Source organism: Astatotilapia calliptera, chromosome 1, assembly GCF_900246225.1.
Source record: "Astatotilapia calliptera chromosome 1, fAstCal1.2, whole genome shotgun sequence".
NCBI lineage: Eukaryota > Metazoa > Chordata > Actinopteri > Cichliformes > Cichlidae > Astatotilapia > Astatotilapia calliptera.
This window is the reverse complement of record NC_039302.1, coordinates 18,652,550-18,665,266: the sequence shown is the minus strand read 5'-3', so window position 1 is coordinate 18,665,266 and position 12,717 is coordinate 18,652,550. Positions and strand designations below refer to the sequence as shown.

Sequence of the window (12,717 nt, the reverse complement as noted above, 5' to 3'; positions counted from 1 at the left end):
AAAGCACAATATGAGGAAAGATAAGGAGAAAAAAAATAACTCCCCCCCCCCCAGACTGAGCTCCAACAGGGAGATCAGTTTTTTTTGACACTTTTTATTTGTTTAGGAACATTTTTATGCAACAAGATAAAAGAAAAAAGAAAAAACAGAAACAGTATGAGGTCATGGGAAGATAACATACACCTGTACATACATCTGCACATCCACACATACATACGTCAACAAGTCTGCATTACTAATTCTATGCATCAAAGGGTGCTGCCACAAGCTGTAAAGTCCAGCCATTTTCTCCACCGTCTCCTTCCCAAATCTCCCTGCAGTTGCAGAGTGAAAGTCATACATTCAGGGAGATCAGTTTGAGAACAGAAAAAAAAAAACCTCTGCACATTTAACCTACTTCCTAGGTGTTTCTCTTCCAATATGAAACACTTTAAATATAAAACTGAATAATAACCAATAAAAAATGTCTTTAAGATATGAAAGTAGACTTCACTGCAGAATGTGGCGAGCCTGCCGCTGGGGGCGCTGTTGTAAATGGTGGAGGTTTGCTCCTGAATGTAAGGTAAAAGGTCAATCAGTGTAACGTGTCATCAGGCTGTCGACATACCGGTGTCACTCGATCGACTTGCCGGTTGTTACTCCACTACATCTCGGTACCGCTAATCTTAACGTTATCTCAGAAAATGGCCAAAAAGCGGAGAGAAACCAGAGACACGGACGGCTTGTCCGTGGCACAGGAAGAGGTGAAGGCTAATGCCAGTAACTCCAAAGTCCTGAAAGGTAGGCTCATGGCGGTAGCTAATTGTTAAACGTTAACGAAAAAGAAGAGGAAAGCAAATAGAGACAGATGAAGCAATATGACCACTCGACTGCGTCCTTTTAACTTTGAGACCGTTACGTATTGCGAAGCAGCCTGAACCAGCTAGCTAAAGTTAGCCCTGCTTGATTTCGATGCTGTACTTTGTATCGCCAAACCTTATAAACAACACATCACAAAGTTGGCCAAAAATCCACCTCAGCCTCATTTAAGGTGTAATAACTTAAATGTTTAGTCAGCATACCTACATTAACCTAATAGTTTAAATTACTAAATCTTTTATCAGCGAAAAGATAAACTGCTGGTTAACAAAGACGGTTGGGGAAGTATTCATCTCCTCCAACGGTAAAGTAAGGATATGACAAAAAGTACTCCATAAGATTAATCATAAAAGCTCTTATTTCCAGAAAAATGTGCAGAATGTAATTCTAAAGTTATTTCAGTTTCAATGTTTGAGGGGGGTTAAAGTAATATTTAACCATTTTGTGTAAATGAAGTTTAATTAACTGTGCATTGTTAATTAAACTTCATTCGAGCTGCATTTCAAAAGCTCATGTCAAAAAGCTATTATATTAAGTGTAATGTATCGATTTGCATGAACTGTAAATGAAAAAGTAAAGTGCAAATGTACTCCAGCAATGTCAAAAGTAGCTAAGGTTACAGGGTGTATGTGAACCTTATTACATATTCACAGGTATTGTACTTACCTTGTACACATGGCGTGTGGATTACATATGAGTGTTTCCCTTTAGTCAAGGACTCGCATGAGTTCAGAGCTGAAGTGTTTTTTTTTCTTATGAACTTTGTTCCTTCTTGTCTAAATGACCAGCAAAACAAACAAACATAAAAACGTATAGAGATGCATTTTGAGTTTATCATATCTTTTGGTTGATTCGGTTTGCCTGGATCCATAAAGTGGACGTAGCCATGCTGACTTAACACATTGCTTTGTAGAGTAAAACCCTTGAGTTTGGCATTTGTCTATGGGCTTTTTGGAACTGGAAGTGACCATATTAGACAAGAAGATAAAACTGGGGAGTGCCAAGTGGAAAATAATGAAGGAATAAGGAACCACCCACACTCTGTCAGAAAGGGCTAATGAGTTGCTGGAAAATCAGCTGACTTTGGAGCCTGGTGTCCTGCTGGCCAGGTCCATCTTTTTTTTCTTTTCTTTTTTTTTTTTAATAAAATGTATGCCTCAAATAGACTCAGTCTTAATTTCCACCAGACAAGGCATCAGAAGTGCATAGCTATGTCCTGCTGTTAAAGAGGAAAAGTGGCACACAGCTATGAGGTTTATTTGCATAAGTGCTGGGAAGTGATATCCACACTCATTCTAAAGCTATGTGTGGACTGATGAAGTGTCTTTGTCTCAGATCACCTCTGAATGTGCTGCAAGTGATTACATCTGTCCAACTTGATTGGATCAGACAAGATGCATCTCAATGGCAGGAGTGACCAGATGGCAATACTGCTTTCTGACGTCATGCTCAGTTGTGTTTTTATGTCACACAAACTTTGTTGAGAATGTATTTAACCGCACCTTTTTAAGCATAATCTTTATTAGTGCCAAGTATTTGATTGAAGCTGATGGTAAAGTCAGCTTCAATCAAAAACTTACAAATTTTAAATATTAATTGAACAATTAAAAACCATAACATTCATATTTTACTCCCAGGTGTCAGCTTATCATCAGTGTCATAAGCTATCATCAAATATGTATGTGACACCAGACTCAGTATGTGTTGGCAGACCATCATAGTGTGCTGCAGTGTAGTAGTGTGGTTTTAAATGAGCAAACGGCAAAAAAAAAGCACTTCCTCTCTGCATATATTAAGATCTCACAGTTAGATATTGCAGTTCTCTCTTTCTATAATGTTTATGCTGAAAGCATCATTAAAGAGACAGTCTCAGCCATAGCCACAAGTGTCTCTCTCTCCCGAGAGAGAGAGATTCGGTTCCCCGTAGTGGCTTAAATGAGTGATGCTAATTATACAAAAGCTTACTTGTAGGATGTTTATCTGATTATAGTTTACTCTATGTTAACCGGGTGTTTGACTTACTTTCTCTCTCCACAGAGATTCAGCATAGCGCAGGGGGCTCAGCACGCATGTCTCTGTTGATTCTGGTGTCCATCTTCACCTGCTCTGCCTCAGTCATGTACCTTGTTTACAGGAACTTCCCAGAGCTTTCTGAGTAAGTTGCCCTGGTGTGGTTGTTTCAGCATGAAGTACAGTTTACCCAAAACACTTCTCAGATCTGAAGGAGTGGATTTTACTAGACATTGCTTTTCTGTTTAATAGATTAATTTCTGCTGTTTCACAGGTAGGGTGTATATAACTTTATTTCCATTCAGTGGCACACAGGCTTGAAAACTGAATGGTGATGAGTCATGGTTAAAAGACAAACAAACAAACAATAAACATCTTGCTGAGTACAACACAGCTTGAGCTGTAGGTCGTCTTGTGTTGAAGGCAAAGCTGTCATTATCTTGATGACTGTTTTCTCCCCAGCTAATGATGAGTTACACTTTCTGTTAGTAGTTCTGTTTGGTACCTATTCATAAAATACTCTGTATAAAAAAACTGACAGAAATTGCTTTATAACTAGTTGGGATTGTCTCTATAATATTTTGTGGTCTTTTCCTTACTGAGTGCCCTCAGGACTGTTGTAGAGTGGAGCTATACAAATGCTGTGCAATTAAATTGAATTTGGGGCAAAGGAGACAAACCACATAATGTTTGGATCTTTATTCAATGAAGTTAGGATTTCAGCTTAAAGGTTAATGAAAACAAATGCATTTAAAAATGTCTTTTGAGACCATTGGCTGCTTCAAAAGCATAATCTCCCTCAGTGTTTAACTGCGACATTGGAGATTGTTTTAAATTCTTTGGGGAGGCTTTACTCTTTGTTTAGAAATGTAAATAAAAGAAAAATAGAGGGGCATAGCAGAGTGGAGATACAGTAAATGGCCTCAGGGGTTGCTTTGAACTCAAGCCTCCGCTATTTTTAAGTACAGGTGAGCTTGACTGTGTTTGGAATGCCTTGCTAGTAAAATAGTTAATCAAGTGAAGAGTTAACCAAGACAGCCAGGCACCAGTGCACTCCTGATATACTTAGTTATTAGGAGCTCTGTACTGGTGGATTTTGGCAGTTTTTGTTAGGTAAATGAAGAAAAGGCTAAAAATGAGAGTAATTCTGACATAGTGTTCAAGTCCAGAACTGCTGAGATATGATTTAGAAGCAGTAAGAGAATATGTCAGCATGAAATTGGCAATGGAAAACTGGACAGATCCAGTCATTAAGCGAATGGGTTAAATGCAGAGAGGAATTTCCCCACGGGGATCAGTAAAGTATAAATTATTATTAACTGCTGGTAGACATGGTTCATTAGAAGAGTTGGACCCATAATAGTAAAACATGCATGTAGAGTTTTTCTCTGTACTTGTACAGCTTCAATTTTGAACATACCTGCTAAGAAACACACTATTCTCACTGGTAGTGCTAATTCACAAACCAATTACATAATCATTTGCTGATTTTTATTTATTAAAAACGACTGGAAAGGGTTTTAAGTAAATTGTGACTGACACAAGATTTATTTTATTTTTTTCCAGTGATGAAATGGAGAAAATAAAGATCCCCAAAGACATGGATGATGCTAAAGCTTTGGGAACAGTATTGTCTAAATACAAAGACACCTACTACACCCAGGTGTTGGTGGCCTACTTTGCAACATATGTTTTGTATCCTTGGAGAAAACATCACCCTTTATGTAAAATATGTACTTTACTACTTACTCTGAACTACTTTGCTGAGGTTCAGGCTAAGTAAAGCTGTCTGGTTTGCATTGATAGTTTGCACTAGCTATTCAGTTAACTTTGTGTTAACTGAAGTTATTATTTTATTGTCTTTTTCTGGCTACAGCTTCATTAGTTTCTTGTGACTGAATCTTTCAGCTGGCATTCCTGACAAAGTATGACCATGTATGACCTTTCAGAACTGTCAGTGGTATCTCCCACGTGTAAAACTTATGACTCAGATTTTTTCTAATAATTCTTTCAGAGTGTCAGCTCTAAGTCTGCTGTAAAAGTCAAGCAAGCAGAACTTTGTATCCAATATTGGATGTCTCTGAGGATAAATCTAGTGTGTGCACACAATCTCATTTTAACTGCTCAACCTACAGACAAAGTATTACCATCATTGTAGTGGGTTTTTCTTTTAGGGCTTAAGTGGGAAGAGGAATCTTGTGTGGAGCTCATTTTTAAAGAAATACACCTTAACACTTTTACCAGCCTCCAGACTTTTGCAATCCCTGGATCGATCTTCCTCAGCATACTGTCTGGATATCTTTATCCGTTCCCTCTGGCTCTTTTCTTGGTGTGCTTGGTGAGTAAGAACAGTATGAAATTTGTAAGAAAAAAACATTGAGTTTATTTATGTAAGGATGTCAAGCCACAGCCTTTTGTTAAATAGATGGATGATTACATCTCTTAAAGTTTTTCATACAGTGGAATTATAATTTACAGTTATGGTTACATCTTTAATGACTTTAAAGAAGGGGGAAAAAAGTGATTGATTAAATGTTCCTTAGCAAGCTGCACCACAACCAGATGCTTTTGGCAACCATCATCATCAACCTCCTGCATAAGTCTGGCTGAATGTTTGACCACTTTTCTTTGCAAAATTTTCCATCTTACCACATTTAAATTAGTTGATTTTTAAGCACAATCCAAACATTTTCAAAAGGGTTGAGGTCAGAGCTTTGGAAATGCTCTTCCAGAAGTTGATCTTTATCTGTTATAAAACCAGTTTTGGTGTGTTTGGGATCATTGTCCTGTTGGAACACACAACTGTGTCAAAGTTTCAACTTTGTAGCTGTTGATTAGACACCTTAGCTTCACTACTGGAACTTCAACATTATGCACTCCACACTGTATATAAATGCCACTTGTTTTGCACATATTCAACTCTGTATATTTTATATATTTTATTATTATTATTATTATTATTATTTTATTTTATTTTATTTTATTTTTACTATTTAATTTGTAAAAATGTGTATACACACACACACACACACACACACACACACACACACACGTAGGAAAATATTTAGTATACACATCCAGAAATGCATACACTATTATATATTGTACATATATTTATTAGTTTCAGGTTGGCCATTCTTGTATTTTGCTCGTTTGTGTTGTTGTGTTTGCACATCTCTGTTGCTTGTGGGGCTCGCACACAAGAATTTCACTCGCATGTGCTGTGCCAGTGTGCCTGCACATGTGATGTGACAATAAAAGTGATTTGATTTGATTTGATTTGATTAGAAGAGAATTTGAAGAATTTGGAAGTAGTCTTTATTTTTTCCAATGTACCAATACCAGTGCAGCAAAACAGCCCCAGAGCCTGATACTAAGGCTATAGCTGATATCGTGTTCTTAGCCTCACCTTTACTCCCTCCAAATATAACTCTTATCGTTGTGACCAAATAGCTTAATCTTAATTTCATACGATTGTAATACTTTTCTCCAAAAGCTCTTTGGCTCGTCCATGTGGGCAGCTGCAAATTTCAGTTGAGGTTTTCAGCAGTTTGCAATTCATGAGCCTTGGTTTGGTTGTTCCTGAACATCCTAGCCAATATCCTCTCAAGGCCTTCTTCCAGACCTTGGTAAAGTGGTGACTTGTCTGATTAACTTGTACAACTGGAATCTACAGTTGTTTAGAACTGGCTCCAAGAGACAATCCCAACTTTTGTAAATCCAAAGCTCACCTTCTTAGAACTTTACTGAGTTCTTTTGATTTTTTTTTCCCCACCATTGCCATGATGTTTTGTCAGTGCTTTGGTCTGACCAAACAATCCTTTTTATGCTGGCAAAGATCCAGTTAATCATGATCACTACTTAGTCTTTGTCACATTCAAAGACACTATAGAACCTTCAGCACCACTTTTTAGCTTTAGCTTGTATGTATATTTTCAACCCTGTATGGATTAGAAGAAACTCTAAAATAAATTAAAACTCGTGGACACAATTTTTGTTTTTAAAGTCATTAAAGATGTATGCTGTACAATAATTTCACTCTGTGGCCTAAAATGATCATGAAATTCATGCCCATGATGAATTTATGCAACACTTCCAACCACAACTGTAAATGTAGAGCAGACAGCAGTGTAATCACGTGGCTTTTTGTATATTTTTGAAGGGAAATTCCACATTTAAACATGCAAGGATAGAATGAAAATGTCACGTTTAACATTGTCACCAGTTTAACCTCAGTACCTGCATGAACAGCATACAGCTGCGTGTGACTATGTTGCATCATAGTCTCCTGTGACCACTTGGCTGGTTGTTGTTTTTTTTTCTTGTGGACTTTTTTTTTCCCTGTAAATACGCGATGCATTCACACTAGTGGTTTAGCCTTGTTCACACTAAACCATGATGTTTTTGCTGTTACAGCCAAGAAGGGCTTTGGTTAGTGTGAAAACCCAGAGACCTTTTCTTTGAAACTACATGCAGCTTTTCTTAACACCTCACCTCTGCTGCTAGCATTATGAAAGCGATGGAATATGGAAATTGTGTTGCATTATAGTTAATAATCATATTTAGAGATACATATTTAATTTGTGAAGGACTCTAAATGTTTTATGAGTCAGGTACAAGAAGAGTCATTTCTGCTTCTAGCTTTGAGATATTTTTTTTTCTGTATTATCTTCCTCAGTCACTCATCATTTTCTGTCTGTTGGCAGTGCTCTGGCTTGGGTGCTTCGTTCTGTTATATGCTGTCATATCTGGTGGGCAGACCAGTGGTCTACAGATATCTCACAGAGCGAGCACAGAAATGGTCTCAGCAGGTAGGAGCTTTGACAGGAAAGAACCTTTTTTTTGTTTGTTTTATTTTGGGGTTTTTTTTGTTCTTTTCATATATTTATGCATTTTCTTTGTGCTTTGCTTTAGTTGTACTGGTTTTGAGTTGCATTTAAAGACCCACAAATATATTGCCAAATAACAACAACAACAACAACAACATTTACCTCAAGATGCTTTATACTATAATGTAAAGACCCTACAATCATATAGAGGAAGCCCCAACAATCAAACGACCCCCTTTAAGCATGCACCTGGCAACCATGGGAAGGAAAAACTCCCTTTTAACAGGAAGAGACCTCAGGAAGAATCATGCTCAGGGAGGGGTGGACATTTTTCACAATCGGTTTGAGGGGAGGGGAGGAAGACAGTACAAACGACCTGCTGTGGAAGAGGACCAGACATTAATAATAACTAATGATCAAAGTGCTTTGTAAGCTTGTAATGAGTGAAGAAGTACTTTATGGAAATCTCCCAGCAACCTAGGCCTATTGCAGGGTAACTAAGGGTTATGTGCTTTAGCAAAAGGGAAAGTTTTAAGCCTAATCTTAAAAATAAAGAATTCAAACTGGTAGCTGTTTCCGCAGAAGAGGGGTGTGAAAACTAAAGACTGCCTCCTACTTTTAAATACCCTACGAACCACAAGGAAGCATGCAGTGTGAGAGTGAAGTGCTCTATTGGAGTGATATGGTACTATGAGGCCTTTAAGATAAGATTGGACTGAATTAGTCAAGACTTTGTATGAGAAGAGATGGGTTTTAAATTTGATTTCTCTCTCTCTATCGTGCTATACATGTTTTAATGATTGCTTAATGAGATGAGCTTTAATATCCCCAGTATTGCCCCGTATTCCACAGCACAGCAGTCTTCCAACATGATTTTAATAAAAGCTGATCATTTATTTATTGTTTGTAATTTCAGAAATATTCTGCTCATGATTTTTCTTATATTTTATTTTTAATGGCAGGTTGATAAACATAGAAATCATTTAATCAATTACATCATCTTCTTGAGGATAACCCCCTTTCTACCCAACTGGTTCATCAACATCACCTCACCTGTCATCAATGTGCCTTTGGGGGTTTTCTTCATCGGTACCTTTCTTGGTAAGACTGTTTTTCTCTCTACTGCTGGATCCATTTCGGTAATGTTTTCCACCAATGACTAACCTTCATTCCACACTGATCAACAGGAGTGGCTCCACCATCCTTTGTAGCAATCAACGCAGGTACAACACTGTACAAACTCACCACGGCAGGCGAAGCCGTGTCCTGGAACTCCCTGGCTGTGCTCGGTGTACTAGCCGTGCTCTCGATTTTACCCGTCTGCTTCCAGAAGAAGCTGCAGCAGAAACTAGAGTAGAGCCCGTCACCTCACCTCAGCAACTCATCTGCTGGCTGATCCCAACATCTCCCTTACCTCGCCTCAGGAACATGCAGCGGTCACTGAAGCTGCTCCGCATCCATCTCGTAGGCGGTGGAGGAATTGCCAAGCACTCATCAACCACAAAAATGCATGCAGTGGTGGGTTGTTCCTGATGTAAAGTACAAACAGTCCACTGCTTGCACAAGTTGTTTTTGGTTTCTGTGACTCATGGTATAAATATTAGAAACTGTTTTTTTGTTGTTTTTATTTAATGCACTGCTTGTTATATAATTGTATGATCTTCTTCAGACAATAAAAGGTGCCACTTGCAGGATGCTTTCCTAAAGTGCAGGTCACAGTTGTTCCACATGGCCTTATTTCATGGGGAATAACGTGCCTGTGTTGTCTTTTTAGGAACTCTGTCATCAAACAGTGTAATCAGCATCTTGTTCAGATTATTCTGGACATTTTATTTCTAAATACTCAACAAACAGGCACTTGGACAACAGCCGAAGAGTTGCTACATCCTGTTAGTAGCACCTTTAACACCCACTCCCGTTTTAATATTTATTTCTCCTGCATTTGTCTACTTAATAGAATCTGATTAGCACTATAGCAATAATTTTCACACTACTTCTCAAAGGGGATTTTAGTCTTTTCAAAGTGCATTTTGACACAGGGTCCATGCTCTGGCGACTATATGCAGAGTTTGGGCATACATTAATATGTAGAGAAAAGGAAACGCGTAAGCACTGATCTTTGTAAGTTTGTGTTTTGTTGACATGTGAGTAATTCAGTGATCTTCCTAAAAGTGTGCCTGCTGCTTCTGCCAGACAACTTCCCTTTTTCTTTCAGCCATGTTTCCATATTATAAATCTACTTTGCTACTGAACGCTTGAAAGTATTTAAAGTACAGACTAGGCCAATGTAATATTTTTTTTCACAGGACATCCAAACTGCAGAGTGTCAAACTCAGGATCTCTAGCTGGTATTTTTATTTAAACAGTAAATGTAGATCTTGCTGGTGTACTGAACAATTCTTGAAAGTCAACACAGTTGTCTTGGTTTGTAAATTTTAAAAGTCAAAGGCTGAGATTGCTTTGTTGTTTTTTTTTTTTTTGTTTTTTTTGTTTTTTTTGTTTTTTTAAATGTACTGTGATCATCTGCATTCATCTCCACCCTACAATATCTAACTAGTGATTTTAATATGATGGATGATCGACCATTGAGCTCAATAAGACTGCCAACAGACTGTGCAGTGTCTGAGCCTTGCCTTGCTTTTACTGCTTCCTTTTCTTCACCTTGGGAAATGTGCTGTGTTGCCTGATTTATGTTGCTAGATTGTGTTCTTTAAAGTGTTTTGAATGGCTGTTTGTCCTGTTATTAAAAAAAAAAAAAAAAAAAAAGCTTATAGATTATATTTCCCTCTAGATTTATTGCCTGTGTACCAAGGTAACTCATTGCTCCTGCTGCTAAAAACCTTCTGGACAGTTAACAGACGGAGTGAATGTACATGTAGGTAACAAATCTTAACCTAGATCTCTTAAAAATGCATATTTAGAGTTGTGCATCAGGAGATTTCATGTTTTTGCTTATGTCTTAATGGACAGTGTATCTACTGTACTACTGTATGAATATTAAACTCTCAAACCCAGATTTTAAAAGACTGCATAAACATTAATTGATGTAAAAGGAGGAGACAGCGCTACAGTAGTTAAATGGTTTTTTTTTGGTTACTGTTTTTGAAACATCTGCAATGGATAAAGAACCTTCGTTAAGTAAAGTAGCAAAATGCTGTGAAATGATTCCTGTTGCAGCTATGAGTAACCTCTTATTCCCCTGTAATGCTAAATATGCCAACAAATGATAGTTGGTAACTTTTTCTAAAATATTTAAACCTTACACCTAATTTCAACTTAACCTACTATACCAACTGGTTAATTTCCCCCCCCCCCCCCCCCCCCCCCCATCGTCTTACCCAATCAGTGATAATGTGTGATACTTCTTCTGTATCCCTCTGCAACATTTCAAAAAGCAGTATTATACTGTGCAGTGATGTATTGCAGTATGAAGTGTTTACAGATTTCACATTTCTGTTCTGTTTTTTTAAATATGTATTTATTGAGTCATTAAACTCTTTACACAATGTGAGTTCTGAACATAGTCTGTACAGTGCACATATTTAATAATACTGAAATATACAACAAAGAACGCAGTCGTTAGTTATTTAGTGCCACCAGGTGGTGACATTGTAACACAACTGTAAAGCAGCACGGCCTGTTTGGTTAAAATAACCCATTAAGTGTAATCTAGTTTTGCATGTGTAGCAACGGTAATGTTTTTAAAATATAACAGATGGAAACGTTTAGCTTTGATTTAGCAATTAACAAAAACGTGACATAAGTGTCATAACACTTAGAGGAATGACAACGCAGTGGTGTTCTTTATTAAATCAACTTACATTTTGTTTAGTTACTTGTATCAGCATCCACTGTTGCAGTACAGTTCATTGAAATGTTACTCTACAAATATTTTCGCACCCTAACATATTCACACAATACTCACACGGACTTCTTTCACTAATGTACTCAACAAATTAAAATCATAGAATATTAGAAGACCACACTTTGATGCTTCCATGAAAAAGTACAGCTAATCCATTGCTTTTTACGATGCACGAGTACACTTTGGCTCTTGAGCAGTACACCTAAAATCTCTGGTAGATGAAAGCTCAGAAACCACAACCTTGGCGTAGCACATTTATGCAGCTGGTTTAGATGATGATACATAACTTTAATTCTTTCAGTTTTTCTGGGAGGCAATGCCAGATATCTTTCCTTGCCCAAGGGCACTACCTTTGAGCGTCTCTGGGTTCATAAATAAATTATTAAATGAATAAATTGCTCTAAATGAATACCGTAACTGAATTTCAATTGTGTCAATTGGAAATATTATTAATATTAAATTATGACAGAATTTTTAGACTTAAACCATCGCTCGTTCATGATTATATGTCTAGGTATGAATTTTATCCATGCGCCAAGGTGATGATTTAGTATCAATTTTGATCACTGTAAATAACTTAAGTGTGGCTAACTGGAAATCTTATTATTCTTAAAAAAATACTACTAGAGTTATAGTCAAAGGAGCTTGCAAAGAAAAGCGTCTGGACTTCTTTAAGTTGCTTGAAGACGTTTCACCTCTCATCCGAGAAGCTTCTTCAGTTCTAAGGTCAAATGGTGGAGAGTCCCAGATATAAACCTAGTGGGAGTAACCCCCCACAGAGGGACAAAAGGACCCCCTGATGATCCTCTAATCGTCTGAGCCAAGGTGTGAAACTGGGTGTGGGTCCCAATCAGCCAGAGTTTCGGGTGTGTTCATTGTGAAACCTGGCCCCACCTTATCATGCGAATTCCTGAGGTCAGATGGCCCAGGATGTGAGTGGGCTTTAAGGCGTCTGGGAAGGGATCTCAAAACTGGATTATAGATGGCAGAGAGTTGGTGTCGTAAACCCCCGCCTCTGTTCAAAGATGGTCGCTCACAGTGGACATAGATGGCTTCTTTCACTCCTCTTACAAACCTCTGTCCAAAATGTGAACATTGGCATCCTCGAAAGAGTGTCCTTTATCCTTAAGATGCAGATGGACTGCTGAGTCTTGT

General features: G+C 37.8%; 1 protein-coding gene across 1 annotated transcript; it reads left to right on the top strand.

The window, feature by feature from the left end:
• The first annotated feature begins 517 nt into the window (after nt 1-517).
• Nucleotides 518-10,721, top strand: tmem41b (transmembrane protein 41B). Its single transcript, XM_026167715.1, has 7 exons — nt 518-780; nt 2,896-3,013; nt 4,435-4,563; nt 5,113-5,206; nt 7,575-7,679; nt 8,660-8,798; nt 8,885-10,721. Exons 1-7 carry the CDS (start codon nt 684-686, stop codon nt 9,052-9,054), a joined length of 852 nt encoding a protein of 283 aa, XP_026023500.1. The 5' UTR covers nt 518-683; the 3' UTR covers nt 9,055-10,721.
• The last annotated feature ends 1,996 nt before the right edge of the window (nt 10,722-12,717 follow it).